The sequence below is a fragment of the Pseudophryne corroboree genome, unplaced genomic scaffold (assembly GCF_028390025.1).
Source record: "Pseudophryne corroboree isolate aPseCor3 unplaced genomic scaffold, aPseCor3.hap2 scaffold_1484, whole genome shotgun sequence".
NCBI classification, from domain to species: Eukaryota; Metazoa; Chordata; class Amphibia; order Anura; family Myobatrachidae; genus Pseudophryne; species Pseudophryne corroboree.
In genome coordinates this window covers 3,225-27,109 of record NW_026968114.1, presented here as the reverse complement: position 1 = coordinate 27,109, position 23,885 = coordinate 3,225, and the positions used below count along the sequence as shown (strand labels likewise).

Sequence of the window (23,885 nt, the reverse complement as noted above, 5' to 3'; positions counted from 1 at the left end):
ATGGGCGGATCGAATCTCAACTCAGTTACAGCACTTGAACGATCACTGACTAGATCTAAATCTCACTCTCGCCCACCTAAGACGCCTTCTAAACGGGTTATTACCTCCTCCCAATCCACCGCTGTCCTGTACACATCCTCTGAGGAGGATGGTGCATATACTGATCCCACAGACACTGACTCAGATGCTTCTGATGGGGTAGGAAAGTCTATGGTGGATGTCCCTGATTTGTGGAGGCTTTCGGGCTCATTCTTCAGGTCTCTGATGAACCTGGGCCTGTGGCTGTCTCTAAAAATCCGGACAGATTTAAACGTATGAAAATGGTTAAACAGGTTTTACCTCTTTTTCAACACTTGGCTGACATACTTCAGGAATCCTGTGAAAACCCGGGAACAAAATTCACACTGCATAAGAGACTGTTGGCTCGCTATCCTCTCTCTGCAGAGCTATGTAAAAATTGGGAAATTCCTCCGCCTGTAGATTCTCATGTGGCACGCATGGTAGTTTCCTCTGCTCTGCCAGTAACTACCGTCACCTCTCTGAGGGCACCGACGGATAGACGTGTGGAGGGTTGTTTGAAAGCGATTTACACCCGAACGGGGGCTGTGCATAGGCCAACCATTGCAGCAACATGGGCTGCTAAAGTTGAGGCGTGGGCTCCAGAACTAGAAGCGGAGCTGCCTTCTAACGCATCTGAGCATGCTCGACAATGTCTCTCTTATATTGCCACGGCTTCTCGGTACCTTAAGGAGGCGGCCTCCGATGCCGGGGTGCTGGCGGCCAAGGCTACTACTACGTCCGTCTTGGCCAGACGTATCCTTTGGTTGAGATCCTAGTTGGTGGATATGGATTCCAAGAAAACCCTGGCGGTGCTTCCTTTCAAGGGAGACATTCTCTTTGGAGACCTCAATAAGATTGTGGCTGATCTGGCTTCCGCACAAACAGCCTGCCTACCTAGTACTGCTCCGAAGGCTAAAAGTACTTTTCCCTCATCCCTTTCATCCTCCAGGAAAAGCAAAAGGTCAGGCATACCCGAAACAAGCTTGTGCTTCCAAACCTGCCAAGCCCAGACCTAAGCGGGCCTGCCCGTCAGCCTGCTTCCAAGACTGACAAGCTGGCCGCATGATGGGGCGGGCCTCCCCCTGGGGGATCCCAGAGTAGGGGACCGACTTCTAGGTTTTGCCCAGGAATGGTTGAAGACCACTTCAGATGCCTGGGTCTGGGAATTTGTCACTCGAGATTACGCCGTATCCTTCAAGAAACATCCCCCTCAATGATTTTGCCTGACAGATGTCCCTCTGGATCCGGTAAAAGCAAACACTCTTCATTAGGTAGTACATTCCCTCCTGACTACAGGAGTGGTGGGTACAGGTGCCTCTGACTCAGAGGCAAGGGGTACTATTCACCACTGTTCCTAGTCCCGAAACCGAATGGGTCCTCTCTGCCCATTCTCAATCTCAAGGCATTAAACAAGTATGTGGAAGTCTCCAAGTTTCGTATGGAAACTCTCCGCTCTATTGTTCTGGCCTTGGAGCCTGGGGACTATATGGTCTTCCTGGACATACAGGATGCCTGCCTCCATATTCCTATTGCACTGTCACATCAGCAGTGCCTGCGGTTTGCAGTGGGCAACCTCCATTACCAATTTCGGGTGTTGCCTTTTGGTTTGACAACGGCTCCTCGTGTTTTCACCAAAGTTATGGCGGTGATGACGGCTGCACTCCGCCGTCAAGGAGTCAGGATCCTGCCGTATCTGGACGATTTGTTGATCCTAGCAAATTCTCCAGAAGTTCTCCTGTGCACCTGGGAGCGTTATTGGACACTCACAACCAGCGGTTGTTCTTGTCTCAGGAGAAAGCCCTGAAACTTCAGGATAAGATTCGTTGCTTCCTATCCGCAAGTGTCGATACATTCGGCAATGCAAGTACTAGGTCTCCAAATATAATTTTCAATATACACTCAACGTTACTTGAGTGTATATGAATATTTGATCGGGCGCACAAAAGCAAATATATCTACCTGTAAACACACGGAAAAAAGGTTTTATCTTTTGTCAATACATATAATAAATAGCTTCCAATAGCAGCTCCTATGGGACAACTGGATGTCAAGATAAGATAAATATATAAATCTCTGATAAACTAGAGACAAACATAAGGAGCGCTGGTTTAAAATTCAATTCATAAATTTAATATCAATTTAAACACACATAGTATAGTAAAAACTCAATTGAGTATCTATATAAGCTGACGCTTCAATAAGCTCATAACAGTGCACATAACTGTATTTAAAAGTTCAAAGATAGATTCCAATCATGATCTACAGCAACAGAAATCAGCTGGTAATTGTCGGTCAAAGCTTAATTAGCAATCCAGGGTTCCTTTTATCTGCCTTTCAGTTGTAATTATGTCCTCCAAGTGCGCAGATGATTAGAGAGCATAGAATGGTTTTATGATAATTCAGATTAGACCTCTATAGCAGTTCAATTATCCGTTTAGTATAATCACACAGACAATGCAGAAGATGGAATTACCAGACCAGGCTGTCACGGAAATTTCTCCACCAAATTGCTAGTATTTTTCAAGCTGACACTGCATGGATACTTAACGGTGTTGGACCCAGCGGTCAGGATGTCCCGGGAGGGCTTGCCGGATATGGCGGTCACGGCGTTCGGTCCTCACAACTGGTAGACGCACTGAAAGGTTTGCACACGGAGGAAACGAGTGGCAGGGAACCAGGCTGACTGTAGCATACACGGTGCACAATGGAGCGTCCTCTACGCGTTTCTCCGCTCTAGTGGTAAGCGGTTTCCTCAGGAGGTTAATACAGGTGTCCATAGCAGGTATGCTTATAAAGTCCATTCAGCCAATAAGAAAGTCTCATTCGTTTGGACTACACCTGTATTTAATTGATGCACCAGCTTAATTTATTCAGAGGAAATAAACCTATCTATCTTTATAGGGAAAACTCTATCAATCGATAAAACATGCTTAAGGGAGATTACATGTATCTAAATTCTTTGTTGACACATCAATAATTGCATACAGGTATATAAATTATAGTATTCTACATAACAACATTTCCTTATTTCATTATTATTTAATTTATGGCATCACAGAGAACATAAGTATCATTTAAACAGAAAATGCCTATAGCACTCCTAATATTACTAAGAGCTTTGGTTTAAGCATAAGTTTCAATAGCTCATCAGGTAAGTTCTAGGACTCCAGCTCCCAAGGTCACAGGATCGAGCCACAGCGAGACCCACAACAAAATCAGATCACAACCTTAATTTATATAGTTATTTACTTTAGCTTTTTTAAGTAGACAATATTTCAACATTGCCAGACCTAGACTAATAAAGTTTTTTTATATATATAAAAAAAAAATTTTTTTTATAAAATATATATATATATATATATAACCAGACACCCACAAGAAAAAAGTAATAGTATTCTATAGATACATAGTCACACAATATTGGGCCATAGACTAATTTGTCATATGTTGTTCATTTCAATGTTTTCGTTCAAACCCATTGGAACAAGGGTATTGAGCGAACAGATCCAATACGCCTCTCGCTTGCAGAGGCGATTGAACCTATTGCCACCTCTTGGGGTCTCTTCTATGTGCTCAATGCCCTTAATAGAGATAACCTTAATGTCCCCCTCATGTGATTGAACCACATGTCTGGGCACACTGTGCGTGAGTGACTTCTTGTTAATTAGTCTTCTATGTTCTAAGAACCGTGTGTTGAGTGACCGGGTAGTACGACCTACATACTGCAGGCCACATATGCAAGTTATTACATATATAACATATGTGGTCTGACAGGTAATGGATCCGATAATACTAAATTTATAATTCCCAGTGTCTTTCGGGGCTGAAAAGTCATGGCTCTCTGAATCAATGAATCTACAGGTGATACATCTGGGTTTAAAACATTTCTTACATTGTCCTCTCTGTGCCTGAGATATATGAGGCTTCTTAGTGCAGTAAGTAGAAATGGGTTTGAAATAACTGGGTGAAAGATGGTTTTGTAGGTTATTAGCTCTTTTGAAAACTATTCTAGGTTTATCATTCAAACACCCTGATAGCACCTTGTCCATCTTTAACACAGAGAAGTTTTTTGTCAGGATATCTCTAATCTTATTTGATGAATTATTAAATCTTGAAATAAAGAGTGGTTCATTATTTTCTGATATATAACTGATCTTCTTTTTTTCAGATTTATCTAGTAGAGTCTCCTGCCTACATTGTTTTGATACCTCCTCATAAGCCAAATCTAGGAGAAATTTCGGATAGCCTTGATCCAAAAGAGATTGTGTCAGTTCCCTACTTTGGATAATAAAATCATTCTCATTGGAACAGTTTCTTTTAATCCTCAGATACTGGCTTTTGGGGATATTATTGACCCAAGGTTTATAGTGGCAGCTTGTGTATCCCAAGAAAGTGTTACAGTCAACCTTTTTTCTAAATGTTTTAGTTTGAATAGGTCTCATGGTGTCGGCATTCGACATGGTGGAGTACGCTCAATTCCATTCTCGCTCTCTGCAGAGGCTGATTCTTGCCAAGTGGGACGGCCTTCCTCACCGGATCAGATCTCAAATGATATCTCCTTGTCTCTGGAGGTCTGTATGTCACTGAGCTGGTGGCTTCAGGACCAACGATTGAGCAGGGGTCGTCCCTTCTGGATATCCAGCTGGGTCCTGCTGACGACTGATGCCAGTCTGAGAGGTTGGGGCGTGGTGTTGGAGCAACACTCCCTTCAGGGTCGGTGGACCAAGGAGGAGTCTCTCCTCCCGATCAACATTCTGGAAAAGCAGGCAGTGTCCAATGTACTGAACCTGGCCCAGTATTTGGTACAGAACAGGCCTGTTCAAGTACAGTCGGACACCGCCACCACGGTGGCCTACATAAATCATCAAGGCGGCACTTGAAGCCGCATGGCAATGAGGGATGTATCATGGATTCTTCAGTGGGCAGAACGCCATCTGCCAGCCATATCCGCAGTGTTCATTCCGGGAGTCCTCAACTGGGAAGCCAACTATCTCAGTCGTCAGGACGTACACGCCGTAGAGTGGAGCCTTCATTCGGTAGTATTTCAACTCATAGTGGACAAGTGGGACCTACCAGATGTAGACCTGATGGCGTCTCGACACAATCACAAGGTTCCGGTCTTCGGAGCAAGGCCGAGGGATCCTCAAGCAGCGTTCGTGGATGCTCTGGCAATTTCATGGAACTTTCGGCTGCCGTACATGTTCCCTCCGGTGTCACTCCTGCCCAGAGTAATATGGAAGTTCAAGCAAGAAGGAGGTGTTTGTACACGTGTGGTGAAAATGTCTGAGGTTGAATGCTCTTCCCAGGAAGAGCCTGTACTGGGAGCACAGATAACATTAGGGGTGGCCCCGTCGACACAGCCGACTCCTGACTGGGCTAATAATGTCTTGAATGCTTTAAATGTGAATATGGCTCTTATTAATAAGAGGTTGGATAAGGCTGAGGCTCAGACCCAAGCTTATAAGAAATCTGTGGATGATGTATTGTCTCAGGTTCAGGACTCTGCGGGGTCACGTAAGCGTACATTTGACCAGTTAGCTGATGCCAATACCGACACGGATACTGACTCCAGTGTCGATTATGCTGATTCTAGATTGGATCCAAAATTAGCTAAGAGCGTTCAGTACATGATTGTTGCTGTTAGAGATATTTTACATATAAAAGACGACCCGACTGTTCCTGATACTAGAGTCTGTATGTATAAGGGGAAGAAAACTGAGGTAACATTTCCCCCTTCTCATGAACTGAACGCTCTTTTTGAGAAGATATGGGACACTCCTGACAAGAAATTTCAGATTCCCAAAAGAATTCCAGTGGCATATCCTTTCCCCACTGCTGATCGGGAAAAATGGGAATCGGTCCCTGTGGTTGATAAGGCCCTGTCGCATTTATCAAAACAGGTGGCTTTATCGTCCTCTGGTACAACGACCCTTAAAGACCCTGCGGATCGTAAGCAGGAAGCTACTCTTAAATCCATCTATGCGACCACGGGTACACAACTCAGGCCGGTCATTGCTTCTGCGTGGGTCAGTAGTGCTATTGAGAAATGGGCAGATTCCTTGTTAACGGATATAGATACCCTAGACAGAAACAGCATAATGCTGACGCTGGGTTACATCAAGGACGCTGGGAGCAAAAGCCAATGCAATGGCGGTAGCTGCTAGGCGAGCATTGTGGATTCACCAGTGGAATGCGGATTCTGATTCCAAAAGAAATTTGGAATCTTTGCCTTATAAAGGAGGTGCGTTGTTTGGGGACGACCTTACAGACCTCGTCTCTACAGCTACCGCAGGAAAATTGTCATTTTTACCTTATGTTCCCCCAAAACATAAGAAAATGCATTATTATCAAATGCAGTCCTTTCGGCCCAATAGATACCGAAGAGGAAGAGGCTCTGCCTTCCTTGCTGCTAGAGGCAGGGGAAGAGGTAAAAGAAACCCAGGCTTCTCTGCCTCCCAAGAACAGAAGTCCTCCACGGCTTCTGCCAAGTCCACCGCATGACGCTGGGGCTCCCCTGCGGGAGTCCTCGCCGGTTGGGGCACATCTCAAGCTCTTCAGCCAGGTCTGGGTTCGCTCGGGCCTGGAACCTTGGATTTAAAAAATTGTGTCACAAGGGTACAAACTAGAATTTTAAGACATTCCCCCTCGCCTATTTTTCAAATCAGCCTTGCCAGCTTCTCTGACTGGCAGAGAGGTAGTGTGCGACGCAATACAAAAATTGTGTCAGAACCAGGTCATTATCACAGTTCCCCCTGCGCAACAGGGCCAAGGCTTTTATTCCAGCTTATTCGTGGTTCCGAAGCCGGACGGCTTGGTCAGACCGATCCTCAACCTAAAAGACCTAAATTTCTTTCTGCAGAAATTCAAATTCAAGATGGAGTCTCTCAGAGCAGTGATCTTCAGTCTGGAGGAAGGGGACTTTATGGTCTCCTTAGACATAAAGGATGCCTACCTACATGTTCCCATTTATCCTCCTCATCAGGCCTTCCTGCGCTTTGCGGTTCAGGATGGTCATTACCAATTTTCAGACGTTGCCGCTTGGGCTGTCCACGGCTCCGAGGATTTTCACCAAAGTGATGGCGGAGATGATGATTCTTCTTTGCATGCAAGGTGTCATGATTATCACATACTTGGACGATCTCCTGATGAAAGCCAGATGCAGGGACAAGTTATTACAGAACATTGCACTGTCCCTGAAGGTGTTGCAACAACATGGCTGGCTACTCAACCTGCCGAAATCTCCGTTGATCCCTACGACCCGCCTGTCGTTTCTGGGGATGAATCTGGACAGAGAGTTTTTCTTCCAGAAGAAAAATCTTGGGAACTTCAGACTCTGGTAAAACAAATCTTAAAACCAACCAGTGTCGATCCATCAATGCACTCGCTTGCTGGGAAAGATGGTGGCGGCCTATGAGGCCATTCAGTTTGGCAGATTCCATGCCAGAGTATTCCAGAGGGACCTGTTGGACAAGTGGTCCGGTTCCCACCTACACATGCAACGGACGATAGTCCTGTCCTCAAAGACAAGGATATCACTCCTGTGGTGGCTGCACAGTTCTCACCTCCTCGAGGGATGCAGGTTCGGAATTCAGGATTGGATTCTAGTGACCATGGATGCAAGTCTCCGGGGTTGGGGTGCAGTCACACAGGGAAAACTTCCAAGGAAGATGGTCAAGTCAGGAGACTTGTCTCCACATAAACGTTCTGGAATTAAGGGCCATTTACAACGGCCTTCTACAAACGGAACGCCTTCTTCAAAGTCGACCCGTCCTCATCCAGTCGGACAATGTAACAGCAGCAGCTTACATCAACCGCCAGGGCGGAACAAAAAGCAGAGCAGCAATGGCAGAAGCCACAAGGATTCTCCGCTGGGCGGAGAAACATCTAAGCGCTCTGTCAGCTATCTTCATTCCAGGAGTGGACAACTGGGAAGCAGACTTCCTCAGCAGACACGATCTCCATCCAGGAGAGTGGAGACTTCATCCAGAAGTCTTCACAGAAGTGACAAGTCGCTGGGGTACTCCCCAAGTAGACATGATGGCGTCTCGTCTCAACAAGAAACTCCAAAATTATTGCGCCAGGTCAAGGGACCCTCAAGCCATAGCGGTGGACGCTCTGGTGACACCGTGGGTGTTTCAGTCGGTATGTGTTCCCTCCACTTCCTCTCATTCCGAGAGTGTTAAAAATTATAAGAAGAAGAAAGGTTCAGACGATCCTCATTGTTCCAGATTGGCCAAGGAGGGCTTGGTATCCTGATCTTCAGGATTTACGCATAGGAAATCCCTGGACGCTTCCTCTACGAGAGGACCTGTTACAGCAGGGGCCATGTCAGTATCAAGATTTACCGCGGCTACGTTTGACGGCATGGCGGTTGAACGCCAGATTCTAACCCAGAAGGGTATTCCCAGTGAAGTCATTCCCACTCTTATTCAGGCTAGAAAGGGTGTTACGTCAAAACACTGGCCCTCATTCCGAGTTGTTCGCTCGGAGTTTTTCATCGCATCGCAGTGAGAATTCTCTTAGTGCGCATGCGCAATGTTCGCACTGCGACTGCGCCAAGTAACTTTACTATGATGAAAGTAAGTTTACTCACGGCATTTTCATCGCTCCGACGTTCGCATTGTGATTGACAGGAAATGGGTGTTACTGGGCGGATGCACGGCGTTTTAGGGGCGTGTGGCTGGAAACGCTACCGTTTCCGGAAAAAACGCAGGAGTGGCCGGAGAAACGGTGGGAGTGCCTGGGCGAACGCTGGGTGTGTTTATGACGTCAGCCAGGAACGAAAAGCACTGAACTGATCGCACAGGCAGAGTAAGTCTGAAGCTACTCAGAAACTGCTAACTCGTTTGTAATCGCAATATTGCGCGTACGTCGGTCGCAATTTTAAGAAGCTAAGATTCACTCCCAGTAGGCGGCGGCTTAGCGTGTGTAACTCTGCTACATTCGCCTTGCGAGCGAACAACTCGGAATGAGGGCCACTATCACCGTATTTGGAGGAAATATATTTCCTGGTGCGAGTCCAAGAAGGCTTATGCGGAAAAATTTTTACTTGGACGTTTTCTCCACTTTTTACAAGCTGGAGTGGATGCGGGCCTTAAATTAGGATCCATTAAAGTACAGATTTCTGCATTGTCAGTTTTCTTTCAGAAACAATTGACCTCACTTCCTGAGGTGCAAACGTTTGTAAAGGGGGTGTTACACATCCAACCTCCTTTTGTGCCTCCTGTGGCACCTTGGGACCTTAACATGGTGTTACAGTTCCTTCAATCTCATTGGTTTGAACCTTTACGAAAGGTGGATTTGAAATTCCTCACTTGGAAAGTGGTCATTTTATTGGCCTTGGCATCCACACGGCGGGTGTCTGAATTGGCGGCCTTGTCTCACAAGAGCCCTTATTTGATCTTCCATGAAGATAGAGCAGAGTTGAGAACTCGTCAACAGTTTCTGCCGAAGGTGGTTTCCTCTTTTCATATAAACCAACCTATTGTGGTGCCAGTGGCTACTGACACTTTAGCGGAGTCAAAGTCTCTGGATGTGGTCAGAGCTTTAAAAATCTATGGCCCTCATTCCGAGTTGTTCGCTCGCAAGGCGAATGTAGCAGAGTTACACACGCTAAGCCGCCGCCTACTGGGAGTGAATCTTAGCTTCTTAAAATTGCGACCGACATACGCGCAATATTGCGATTACAAACGAGTTAGCAGTTTCTGAGTAGCTTCAGACTTACTCTGCCTGTGCGATCAGTTCAGTGCTTTTCGTTCCTGGCTGACGTCATAAACACACCCAGCGTTCGCCCAGGCACTCCCACCGTTTCTCCGGCCACTCCTGCGTTTTTTCCGGAAACTGTAGCGTTTCCATCCACACGCCCCTAAAACGCCGTGCATCCGCCCAGTAACACCCATTTCCTGTCAATCACAATGCGAACGTCGGAGCGATGAAAATGCCGTGAGTAAACTTACTTTCTTCATAGTAAAGTTACTTGGCGCAGTCGCAGTGCGAACATTGCGCATGCGCACTAAGAGAATTCTCACTGCGATGCGATGAAAAACTCTGAGCGAACAACTCGGAATGAGGGCCTATGTCGCCAGAACGGCTCAGATTAGGAAAACAGAGGCTCTAGTTGTCCTGTATGCTCCCAACAGGATTGGGTGACCTGCTTCCAAGCAGACCATTGCCCACTGGATCTGTCATACGATTCAGCAGGCTCATTCAACGGCTGGATTGCCGTTGCCAAAATCGGTAAAGGCCCATTCCACTAGGAAGGTGGGCTCATCCTGAGCGGCTGCCCGAGGGGTCTCAGCATTACAGCTTTGCCGAGCTGCTACTTGGTCAGGGTCAAACACTTTTGCTAAGTTTTACAAGTTTGATACCTTGGCCGATGATCTAAAATTTGGTCAATCGGTGCTGCAGAGTCATCCGCACTCTACCGCCCATTCTAGAGCTTTGGTATAACCCCATGGTTCTATTGATGACCCCAGCATCCTCTAGGATGAAAGAGAAAATAGGATTTTAATACAATGGAAGAAATTGCGGTGTAGATCCTCTCCTGGGTGCGCACTAGTTCTAGCAGCTCAGTAACGTGTAGTGATAACTCAGAGGTGACTCCCTGAAACAACCTCCACCCTAACAGATAGGATACATGCAAAAACAAAAATGGTACCAATACATACAACCAAGCGCATTACAATTGGGAGATTTTGTAGTCAAACGCCCACTGTACTTAATTATTCATTCCCATGAATTTGGAACAGGTATCCAAAGGAAAGAAATGGAAAGTGCATATAGTGAAGCACACTAAAACAAATTTATTCACAATCACATCAGATAAAAAGACAGCATAAAGTGCAAATGTATATGGTGGCAGATAAAAAAAACCCCACAGAAATAGTCGTAACAGCAATTACTGATATAACACAAAATGCAATGTGTATAATGGCAGTGGTAATGGCAGTAATTAACACAATGGCAGTGTGTTAAACCACAGATGGTCTGTTCAGCCAGGGAGTCCAATCTAGATAGTTACCGGAAATCGGTGCAGAATAAGCATGTAGGTTGAAATGTTTATCCACGGCAACCACGGCACTTCTTTCACCTTTCGTCCGGTACACAGTCCGAGATTTCCCAGGGTCAGTCAAATGGATATAGCCCTTTTTTTGCTAGTTGGGTGTTATGCACACCAGTGCCTGCAGGAATGTACTGGTGTCTGAACGGAGAGGGATGCAAAACAAATGAACTCACAGACAGACTGGGGAATATGACATTACGTACACAGAAGGTGATAGGGTAACAAAATAAACACAAAGTGAACAGAGAAGCCCAGAGGCTAAGAAACTGGGTGTCTCCCTAGTATTAGAAATGCTCAGATGGAATGAAGCGAGATGTTGTGTTTTAATACGTAGAGAACCCGAAATGCTGTTGCTAAGGGAAACAGCAAAACCCTAAAGGGTTACCAACGGGTGTGGCAGTAAACTCCTTGGTCAGAGATGGAATAATAGACACAAGGAGAGTCTCCACAATCCTAGTCCTCACTTGCAGTGCACTGGTTCAGCTTACTGCCACTAAGCTGACACCTGAACACCTTGCACAGTGAGAAAGGATTTTGGCAGGCAAGTCTGAGAATACAGCCGCAAACTTGCTAAGTTCACAGAGTAGCAAAAGAACCCCAGCAAGTTAAACGACTGACTCCAGTCTTGCTGCTAGGTCTGGATTGGCAGAGTGTAGTACCAAATCCCAAGGCCAATTTGCAGTAAGCAACAAACAAATACAAAGTTACACAGTACGGGCTAACTTTCAGAAACTGACTAACCAACAAAGATTCAGCAGCATCTGCTTAACCTGAGAAGAGGGTTTATAAAGCAGGTGCTGTCCACGCCCCACTCAGACCTCACAGACTGTGAGCACAAAAACCAGCACCGGATCCCCTGCCGTGCACAGAGCCTGTAACCACTGCACAGCAAAAGACCCGAACCGGAGTATCAGCTGCGCTCAGGTTACTCCGCTAGCACTTGTCTCCCAGTTGCCATGATGACGTGGCAGCACAGGACAGGAGACCCTAACAGTACCCCCCTCTGACGAGGGGTCAAAGAACCCCTACCACCGGGTTTATCGGGGAACTGCGAGAAGAAAGAGCGTATCAGTCTGGGGGCATGAAGATCACAACTGCGCACCCACGACCGCTCCTCCGGACCATACCCCTTCCAGTGCACCAAAAATGACAGCCGACCCCGAACCATCTTGGAGTCAAGAATCCTTTCAACAACAAACTCCCTCTGGCCACGTATCAGAAGAGGAGAAGGTCTTCCACTGGAAGAAGGATTACTAATCGCCCGTTTTAAAAGGGAACAATGAAATGTTTTATTGATACCCAAAGAACGGGGCAGATCTAACTGAAATGCCACCGGATTGATAACCCTGGTGATCTTATAAGGGCCGATGAACCAGGGGCCTAACTTATGAGATGGCTGTCTCAACTTCAAATTCTTGGTAGACAACCAGACGAAGTCTCCTAATTTGAAGCTGCAGGGTCTTTTCCGCTTATCAAAATCCCTTTTGGTCACTAATGACACAGACACAAGGGCTTTCTTCACTTTCCTCCAAATACCTCTAAGGACCGAAACCACAGAGGAACCACCAGGCGTGGAATCCAGGGGGTCAAAAGAATTGGCCTTAGGATGATGCCCATACACACAAAGGAAGGGAGAGATCCCTGTAGCAGAGTGAGCCGCGTTGTTATAGGCAAACTCCGCCATGGACAGATGAGCAACCCAGTCAGTCTGACACTTGGAGACATAACACCTGAGGAACTGCTCCAAGGACTGGTTCACCCTTTCAGTCTGCCCATTAGACTGCGGATGGTAGCCTGACGACAAGCTGACAGAAATATGGAGATCGGAACAAAATGCCCTCCAGAATTTGGCCCCAAACTGGGATCCGCGGTCAGAGACCACATCAAGTGGCAACCCGTGGAGGCGCACAACATGCAGCATAAATAATTCAGACAGGCGTCTGGCCGATGGCAGCCCAACCAGTGGAACGAAGTGCGCCATTTTCGAAAACCTGTCAACGACAACCCAGATGGCTGTCATCCCCGAGGATTTGGGCAAGTCCACCACAAAATCCATTGAAATGTGGGTCCATGGCTTAGATGGAATAGAGAGTGGATGTAATGGGCCAACAGGAACCCCTCTAGGAGTCTTATTTCGGGCACAGATGTCACATGCCCGAACCCACTGATCCACATCCTTAGCCACCGAGGGCCACCACACCGCCCTAGATAGCAACTCCCGAGTTCTGGCAATACCCGGGTGACCTGCCCACTTCTTCTTGGCATGGAATTCCAGGAACACTCGCTGTCTTAACCTAGGAGGCACAAACAAAAGACCTACCGGAAGGTCTGGAGGAGCCTGCTCCTGTGCTCTAAGGACTAATGACAAGAGGTCCTGGGTAATGCCCACTTTAATACATGATGGGGACACAATGGGCAATGGCTCCTCTGTGGTCTCCTGGATTGGAGCAAAACTCCGCGAGAGCGCATCAGCCTTGATGTTTTTTGACCCAGGGCGATATGTTATCAAAAAATTAAAGCAAGCAAAAAACAAAGCCCATCGTGCCTGCCTGGCATTGAGACGCTTTGCTGACTCTAAATATGCCAAATTCTTATGGTCGGTGAGAATTGAGACCACAAACTTAGCCCCCTCAAGCCAGTGTCTCCACTCCTCGAGTGCATCCTTAATAGCCAACAATTCCTGGTTACCCACGTCATAATTCATCTCGGCAGGCGAAAATTTATGGGAAAAGTAAGCACAGGGATGAAGGCGATTATCAGACACTCCCATCTGAGAGAGCACTGCCCCAATACCCATCTCAGAGGCATCCACCTCCACCACAAAAGGACGCTCTGGATCTGGGTGTCGCAGCACCTTGGCCGAGACAAATGCCCTTTTGAGACGGGCAAAAGCCGCTTTGGCCTCACAAGACCAGTGAGCAACATCCGCCCCTTTCTTAGTGAGTGCCACCAAGGGCGCCACTATAGATGAAAATCCAGCGATAAATCGTCTATAAAAATTCGCAAAGCCCAGGAAACGCTGAAGCGCCTTCAAACTAGTGGGCTGCACCCAATCCAGGACTGCCTGTACCTTGGAACCCTCCATTTAGAAACCTTCTGGGGAGATAATATATCCTAGAAATGCGATTTGCTGAACTTCAAATTCGCACTTCTCCAGCTTTGCCCCAAGCCGGTGGTCTCTGAGTTTCTGGAGGACTAAGCGTACATGCTTCCGATGTTCCTCCAGGGAATGGGAGAAGATTAGGATGTCATCTAAGTATACAACTCAGAATCTACCCAAATATTCCCTGAGCACATCGTTCATGAAATCCTGGAAGACTGCCGGGGCATTACAGAGCCCAAAAGGCATCACCAAATATTCATAATGCCCTGAGTGGGTATTAAAGGCAGTCTTCCATTCACCCCCCTCTCTTATTCGGATTAGATTGTACGCATCGCGTAGGTCAATCCTAGAAAAAATGGTGGCAGTACGAAGCTGGTCAAACAAGACCGAAATGAGAGGCAGTGGGTATGAGTTTTTAATCGTGATACGGTTCAACGAACCGTCCTTTTTACCCACGAAGAAGAACCCCGACCCAACTGGAGACTGTGAAGGTCTGATAAATCCCTTAGCCAAGTTCTCCTGAATGTACTCTGCCATAGCCTGAGTCTCAGGACGTGACAGGGAGTACAACCTGCTCTTGGGAAGCTTAGCATTCGGCAACAAATCAATGGCACAGTCATAGGGGCGATGGGGAGGTAGTACCTCTGCAACTTTTTTGGAGAACACGTCCGCAAAATCTGCATAACATCCTGGCAATCCTGGCAAACTTAGCTGCGAAAGCCTGACTGGAAGGCTCAAGCAACTCCTGAAACAATCCGTACCCCAACTAAGAATCTCCCCAGAGACCCAGTCAAATTGAGGATTGTGGGCCCTTAACCAGGGTAACCCCAACACCAATGGGGCAAAAGTACAGACAGTCACATAAAAGGACAATTCTTCAGAGTGTGTGGCTCCAATAAACAAAGAAATCTGGATAGTGCAAGAGGTAATTTTACCCTGGGATAATGGTTCCCCGTTTAACCCACAGATCTCAATTTCTGATGCCAGGGGTACTAAGGGAACAGAGTGTTTCAGGGCGAATTGGCGGTCCATAAAAACCCCGTCGGCCCCACTGTCCACAAAGGCCTCAGTCTTGACAGTTTGACCGAGGATCTACAAGGTCACCGAAATTATAAAAGTCTTCTTGGGAAATTCTGACTTCTGGCCTGACAGGATATTTCCCATCACCCTCAGGCCCTGAAGTTTTCCGGCTTTTCTGGGCATGATACTACCACATGACCTTTATTCCCACAGTACAAACACAACCCCTGCTGTCTCCTCCGCGTCTTCTCACGCGAGGAGAGGCGAGTAGCCCCAATCTGCATAGGCTCCTCGGAAAATTCCTCAGAGTCTGAGGTTCCCTTGGGAAAGAAGGAAACCTCAGTCTCCCTTTCAAGCCTACGCTCTCTCAGCCGTCTATCTACCCGGATGGATAACTGCATGAGCTGATCCAAGCTATAGGGCAAGGGATATTGTACCAGTTGGTCTTTTATCTGGTTAGAAAGACCTCTTCGGTACTGGTGTCTCAGGGCTGGGTCATTCCACTGGGTATCATGGGCCAACCTCCGAAACTCCGTACAGTAAACCTCAACTGGCCTTCGACCTTGCTTAAGGATCGAAATCTGAGCCTCGGCTGAGGCCGTCTTGTCAGGGTCATCATACAACATGCCCAGTGCCGTAAAAAAAGCATCAACACTTTTAAGCGACGGACAGTCAGCCTGCAACCCATATGCCCAGACCTGTGGGTCTCCTTGTAGCAAGGAAATCATATGCCCACCCGCTGAATCTCCGACCCAGAAGACTGAGGCCTAAGCTGGAAATATAGCTTGCAGCTCTCCTTGAAACAAAAGAACTGCGAGCGATCTCCAGAAAAACGATCTGGGAGATTTACTTTCGGCTCCTTAACCCCTGAAGGTGATGCTGCTGCGGGAGCTCCACCAGCGGCCTGGGAGGTGTGCATTTTAATGGACAAATCATTAAATTGTCTAGTCAAGACCTGCACCTGATCGACCACCTGTTGCAAAGTATTTTGAGGGGTATGCTCCATATTCCCACAAAATTTCAACAGGAGTATTTGGGCTGCTGAATATGTTATGCACACCAGTGCCTGCAGGAATGTACTGGTGTCTGAACTGTTATGCACACCAGTGCCTGCAGGAATGTACTGGTGTCTGAACGGAGAGGGATGCAAAACAAATGAACTCACAGACAGACTGGGGAATATGACATTACGTACACAGAAGGTGATAGGGTAACAAAATAAACACAAAGTGAACAGAGAAGCCCAGAGGCTAAGAAACTGGGTGTCTCCCTAGTATTAGAAATGCTCAGATGGAATGAAGCGAGATGTTGTGTTTTAATACGTAGAGAACCCGAAATGCTGTTGCTAAGGGCAACAGCAAAACCCTAAAGGGTTACCAACGGGTGTGGCAGTAAACTCCTTGGTCAGAGATGGAATAATAGACACAAGGAGAGTCTCCACAATCCTAGTCCTCACTTGTAGTGCACTGGTTCAGTTTACTGCCACTAAGCTGACACCTGAACACCTTGCACAGTGAGAAAGGATTTTGGCAGGCAAGTCTGAGAATACAGCCGCAAACTTGCTAAGTTCACAGAGTAGCAAAAGAACCCCAGCAAGTTAAACGACTGACTCCAGTCTTACTGCTAGGTCTGGATTGAAAGAGTGTAGTACCAAATCCCAAGGCCTATTTGCAGTAAGCAACAAACAAATACAAAGTTACACAGTACTGGCTTACTTTCAGAAACTGACTAACCAACAAAGATTCAGCAGCATCTGCTTAACCTGAGAAGAGGGTTTATAAAGCAGGTGCTGTCCACACCCCACTCAAACCTCACAGACTGTGAGCACAAAAACCAGCACCGAATCCCCTGCCGTGCACAGAGCCTGTAACCACTGCACAGCAAAAGACCCGAACCGGAGTATCAGCTGCGCTCAGGTTACTCCGCTAGCACTTGCCTCCCGGTTGCCATGACGATGTGGCAGCACAGGACAGGAGACCCTAACATTGGGTAGACGGATCCCTCTGTCTCTAATGTCCTTTTATCCATTGGATTCCTATAAACCTTTTAATCGCAGATGGACACTTATTATGAATTAAGCGAAAATGGTCGGATAGGGCGTGTATTGTCAGCCCGTTCCTAATATTTCTTACATGTTCGCTTATCCGGACCTTCAAGGGTCTCGAGGTCCTCCCTATGTAAAAGAGGCCGCACGTGCATTCTACAGCATACACCACATTCTTGGTGTTACAAGTAATGAATTCCCTCACGGTGATCTTTTTTTTTCATTTATTGTCAATACACTAATCTTGCTGCTGCCGTCACCCCTTATGGTTCGGCATCCCATGCACGTGCCGCAGCGTAAAAACCCTTTTGATTTAATAGTAGGAGGAGATTTCACTGGGGGTATTGCGCCCCTTACCAAGGCACTACTGATGTTAGGTGCCCTCCTGTATATACACTTAGTTTTTTTGGGAAGTTATCTGGTTTGTTTGTTTGTTCTGGTTACACACATCTAGTTGTGTTCTAGTTATGTTCAGCCTGTTGCTGACATTGTTGGTGCTGTTGGCTTGTGTTCTATGGAATGCCACGTTGTACGGCATGGTTCTGGTGTGAGCTGGTATGTATCTCACCTTAAAAATAAATCATAAATCCTTTCCTCAAAATGTCCGTCTCCCTGGGCACAGTTCCTATAACTGAGGTCTGGAGGAGGGGCATAGAGGGAGGAGCCAGTTCACGCCCTTATTAAAGTCTTAAAGTGCCCATGTCTCCTGCGGATCCTGTCTATACCCCATGGTTCTATTGATGACCCCAGCATCCTCTACGGACTCAGAGAAAAGGATTTACCGGTAGGTATTAAAATCCTATTATTTATTAGTGCGCATCCATGTCGCCTCTAGTAATCCCACACGAGCGTCCATGTCTCCTCCAGTAATCCCACATGAGCGTCCATGTCACCTCTAGTAATCCCACACGAGCGTCCATGTCTCCTCCAGTAATCCCACATGAGCGTCCGTGTCACATCTAGTAATCGCACATGAGCGTCCATGTCACCTCTAGTAATCCCACATGAGCGCCCGTGTCACCTCTACTAATCCCACATGAGCGTCCATGTCACCTCTAGTAATCCCACATGAGTGTCCATGTCACCTCTAGTAATCCCACATGAGCGTCCATGTCACCTCTAGTAATCCCACATGAGCGCCCGTGTCACCTCTACTAATCCCACATGAGCGTCCGTGTCACTTCTAGTAATACCACATGAGCGTCCATGTCACCTCTAGTAATCCCACATGAGCGTCCGTGTCACCTCTAGTAATCCCACATGAGCGTCCGTGTCACCTCTAGTAATCCCACATGAGCATCCATGTCACCTCTAGTAATCCCACATGAGCGTCCATGTCACCTCTAGTAATCCCACATGAGCGTCCATGTCACCTCTAGTAATCCCACATGAGCGTCCATGTCACCTCTAGTAATCCCACATGAGCTTCCATGTCACCTCTAGTAATCCCACATGAGTGTCCATGTCACCTCTAGTAATCTCACATGAGCGTCCATGTCACCTCTAGTAATCCCACATGAGCGCCCGTGTCACCTCTAGTAATCCCACAAGAGCGTCCGTGTCACTTCTAGTAATACCACATGAGCGTCCGTGTCACCTCTAGTAATCCCACATGAGCGTCCGTGTCACCTCTAGTAATCCCACATGAGCGTCCATGTCACCTCTAGTAATCCCACATGAGCGTCCATGTCACCTCTAGTAATCCCACATGAGCGTCCATGTCACCTCTAGTAATCCCACATGAGCGTCCATGTCACCTCTAGTAATCCCACATGAGCGTCCATGTCACCTCTAGTAATCCCACATGAGCGTCCATGTCACCTCTAGTAATCCCACATGAGCGTCCATGTAACCTCTAGTAATCCCACATGAGCGCCCATGTCACCTCTAGTAATCCCACATGAGCGTCCATGTAACCTCTAGTAATCCCACATGAGCGTCCATGTAACCTCTAGTAATCCCACATGAGCGTCCATGTCACCTGTAGTAATCCCACATGAGCGTCCATGTCACCTCTAGTAATCCCACATGAGCGTCCGTGTCACCTCTAGTAATCCCACATGAGCGTCCATGTAACCTCTAGTAATCCCACATAAGCGTCCATGTCACCTCTAGTAATCCCACATGAGCGTCCGTGTCACCTCTAGTAATCCCACATGAGCGCCCACGTCACCTCTAGTAATCCCACATGAGCGTCCATGTCACCTCTAGTAATCCCACATGAGCGTCCATGTCACCTCTAGTAATCCCACATGAGCGCCCATGTCACCTCTAGTAATCCCACATGAGCATCCATGTCACCTCTAGTAATCCCACATGAGCATCCATGTCACCTCTAGTAATCCCACGTGAGGATTCAGTGTTGATCAAGCTCCAGTCTAAGCATCCTATCTTTTTTTTGTTTTTTTTAATAAACATAAAAGCAATGATTACAGGTAAAACATGTCAGTTATAGAATTATATATTGTATCCTGTAACACACTGGGTCTTGTCTACTCATTTTATATTTATTAATGTATTTTATTTCCAGCAGATGGACACACAAGCAGGAATATCTCAGAAGGACATCTAATGTTATCCCCGGATTGTGATATAAAAGATAACAGTAGACAGAATTCTCCAGGAGATAACCCCATTACCCCAATGATACATCCAGCTATATCAGCTGGTCCCTCTGATCCTGGGAAATGTTCTCCTGATCACTCTGATATTGGTGCATCTGTTACAGCTCTGAGAGTAGATACAGTGTTTCCCTGTTCTATAGATGCCAAATGTTTTACACAGAACACAAACCTTATTACTCATCAGCCAGCTAAGGCAGGTGAGAGGCCACTGATATGTTCTGAGTGTGGGAAATGTTTTACATATAAATCAAATCTTGTTACACATCAGAGAAGTCACACAGGTGAGAAGCCATTTCCATGTTCTGTGTGTGGGAAATGTTTTACACACAAATCAGCTCTTGTTGTACATAAGAGAATTCACACAGGTGAGAAGCCATATTCCTGTTCTGAGTGTGGGAAATGTTTCGCACATAAATCAGCTCTTGTTACACATCAGAGAAGTCACACAGGTGAGAAGCCATATTCCTGCTCTGAGTGTGGGAAATGTTTTGCACAGAGATCACATTTTGTTACTCATCAGCATGCTCACACAGGTGAGAGGCCATTTTCCTGTTCTGAGTGTGGGAAATGTTTCGCACATAAATCCGCTCTTGTTACACATCAGAGAAGTCACACAGGTGAGAAGCCATATTCCTGTTCTGAGTGTGGGAAATGTTTCTCACATAAATCAGCTCTTGTTACACATCAGAGAAGTCACACAGGTGAGAAGCCATATTCCTGTTCTGAGTGTGGGAAATGTTTCTCACAGACATCAGCTCTTGTTACACATCAGAGAAGTCACACAGGTGAGAAGCCATTTTCCTGCTCTGAGTGTGGGAAATGTTTTGCACAGAGATCACATTTTGTTACTCATCAGCATGCTCACACAGGTGAGAGGCCATTTTCCTGTTCTGAGTGTGGGAAATGTTTCGCATATAAATCAGCTCTTGTTACACATCAGAGAAGTCACACAGGTGAGAAGCCATTTCCATGTTCTGAGTGTGGGAAATGTTTTTCATCGAAATCACATCTTGTTACACATCAGAGAAGTCACACACGTGAGAAGCCGTATTCCTGTTCTGTGTGTGGGAAATGTTTCTCACAGACATCAGCTCTTGTTACACATCAGAGAAGTCACACAGGTGAGAAGCCATTTTCCTGCTCTGAGTGTGGGAAATGTTTTGCACAGAGATCACATTTTGTTACTCATCAGCATGCTCACACAGGTGAGAGGCCATTTTCCTGTTCTTAGTGTGGGAAGTGTTTCGCATATAAATCAGCTCTTGTTACACATCAGAGAAGTCACACAGGTGAGAAGCCATTTCCATGTTCTGAGTGTGGGAAATGTTTTTCATCGAAATCACATCTTGTTACACATCAGAGGAGTCACACAGGTGAGAAGCCATTTTCATGCCGTGAGAGAAATAAATCCGCTCTTGTTGAACATATTAGACATTACCCAAGTACGGAACTATTTAAATCTTCTGTAGTATAATTATCACTGTCATGCAATGTTCCTCAAGGGTCAATCCTATCTCCTATGCTTTATAAAATATACATGCTACCACTGGGTGATATAATCAGACATCATGGCCTGGTCTACCACTGCTATGCTGATTACCTGCTTTTTGCTCCATGTACTGAGAACCTAATACCAATCCTAAATGGTTGTCTAGCTGAGCTCCAGGGGTGGATGATGCCAGTTGGCTGTGATTCAGTCTTTGTGAAACATAATAGAAGCTCCCCAACAAAGGACAAGACTACAGCTTTACCAACCATCTGGATTTATGCTTTGGTGTTCAGAATTGCAAAACACTGAATCTTTGTGTTGTCCTGGTATGTGGCTGACACAGACATCAGGTATCTGCCACATACAAATCCTCATTCTTCCATCTGTGGACCATAGCCAGAATCAAGCACTTGATTTCCTCAGAAGTTCATAGACTACTGCAATGCCATCTACCTGAGTCACCCAGCAAAAGAATTACAGAGCTTGCAGCTAGTACAGAATGCAGCAGCCAAGCTGTTACCTAACCCGTTCCTGCCGCATAACACCCATTCTCTACTCCCTTCACCGGCTGCCTGTAAGATGACAAATCTGTTTCATAATTGGCTAACTGACCTTCCCAGCCCAACATTACATGGTCCAAGGTACTAGAAGCAGCTCCTGCCTCCTTACTGCCCTGCTTGCTTGCTTCTACAGATGAAGGACTGTTACCAGCAGTACCAAGAATCTCCTGTCATTCATTTAAGGGTTGAATGTTTAGTTTTGCAGCCCTGACCATGGAACTCACTGCCTTGCACAGTCCAAGAGGCCTCCACTCTAGAGACCTTCACAAGCAGACTGGTGACTGTTACTCACGCTTTTCATTAATGTACCTCTATTTACTTCCTAAATAATACATCCCAAATGCTTAGGTCTTTTTTCTGCTGTTTATTTTGTATCTTGTGCTTTGTGTAAATGTGAATGTCTAATACCAGTTTCCACAATCTGTATTGCTGCACGACAATATGGCGACCATTGGAACGTGTTTTCACTTCTTCTAGTTTGCCTAACTTGTTGCTGACACTCATCTTGATAAGGAGTGTTGAGTGTTTTCTGATACAAGATCCTATCCATATATACCCTGTACATTACCATGTGCATTAGAGTCACCCAGGTTCCATCTGCAGTGGTTTGTTGTATGTTACATCTATATGGTGCGGATACTCCCCTGTATGATTTCATAATAAAAGCTTTTGTTTGCATCTAATTATTACATTAAAGCTTTTATTTTTTTATCTGTTTTATATTCCCGTCAGAGTAATTACACCATAATGTCTAATCTCGGAGTGGACCCCAGAAGATGTAAAGAAACCGTGTAAGTTTTCCATCATTCTGTTTCGTGTAAGCATACAGGTAAGTGATGGCACGGTGGTCACTGTCCGTCACATTCAGGTGGTATAATGGAAGTGTACAGAAATGGGTTCTCTGTTAGTCTGAGGCGGGGTGTGCTGCTGGTAATGAGGGGTGTCCCACCCCCCCTTAAATGGTTAGTATACAGATGTGGATAAATCCACAGGGAACCAGAGCTCATACCCTATTTGTAGTGGTGAATTATACGGTTATAAAGTTAAACTAGAAACAATAATGAAAAAGCAGGTAATATACTTAAGGTTGTTTATTCTAAGATGCTGAGATACTTTCTTTCCCAAAAGGTATAAATTCGGTTTAAAAGTCAATCAATGATTGGAGCACGCTCCTGGTGTGAGCTTAAATTCTGAAGTGCAAGGTTCAATTGAAAGAACAAATGCTGTAATCTTTGTAAGTCGAGAAAAAGAAAAATGCCACAAAAAAATAATAATGATAATATGTACTAAAGTCCAAACGGTTTACAAGTCTATACAGACTGCGGCGTCCCGCTAATCTGTGCTCTGAAGTGAAGGATTCTCTTGTGAAGTGATGAACAGTTCACAGCGGTAGTGTATGCTTTGGTTAGAGTGGAGAATAAGGACCCTGGACTGGCGCTATTCCTCCTGCAGCACGTCCCACAGTAGAGCGCCCTAATCAGGCCCTCTCTGCGGGGCCGCTGACCTGGGGTGTGCGCCTGTCATGGAGGCGAAGTGGACCCTGCCGGAGCTCTCCGAGCGGCTGGCCGCGCCTCTCCTCCTCCTACAGGGACTTACCTTCACCCTTCCCCTCCGCCTTCCACTCTACGCTGTCTCGGGCTTCTTCCGTCGCCTGGCAACCGGTTGCATCCGGAACTCCGGATCACGTGACCAGATGGTTTGCGGAAAGGATTAGCAGTACTGTCCTTCTTTGCAGTGAACATTCATCCTCAGTCCAATGTAGTATAGATGGGTAGCTCCAACGCATTTCGACCTGTTAGGGTCTTCCTCTGGGAGTCATTTGTGTGTTTAGGTTGCAGGAATTTAAGGTGTCCTGATAGGGTGGGATCAATTCCCATTGGTCCTCTGATCTGGCTTTGTGATTGGCTCACAGCTTGTCAATCG

General features: G+C 46.4%; 1 protein-coding gene across 1 annotated transcript in view; it reads left to right on the top strand.

Moving 5' to 3' along the window:
* Positions 1-22,645, top strand: part of LOC134998289 (zinc finger protein ZFP2-like) — a 34,453-nt gene extending 11,808 nt beyond the window's left edge. Inside the window, exon 4 of the mRNA XM_063951349.1 lies at positions 19,820-22,645. Coding sequence (XP_063807419.1) covers positions 19,820-21,144 — 1,325 coding nt within the window. The 3' untranslated portion in view covers positions 21,145-22,645. The remainder of the gene's footprint in view (positions 1-19,819) is intronic.
* The last annotated feature ends 1,240 nt before the right edge of the window (positions 22,646-23,885 follow it).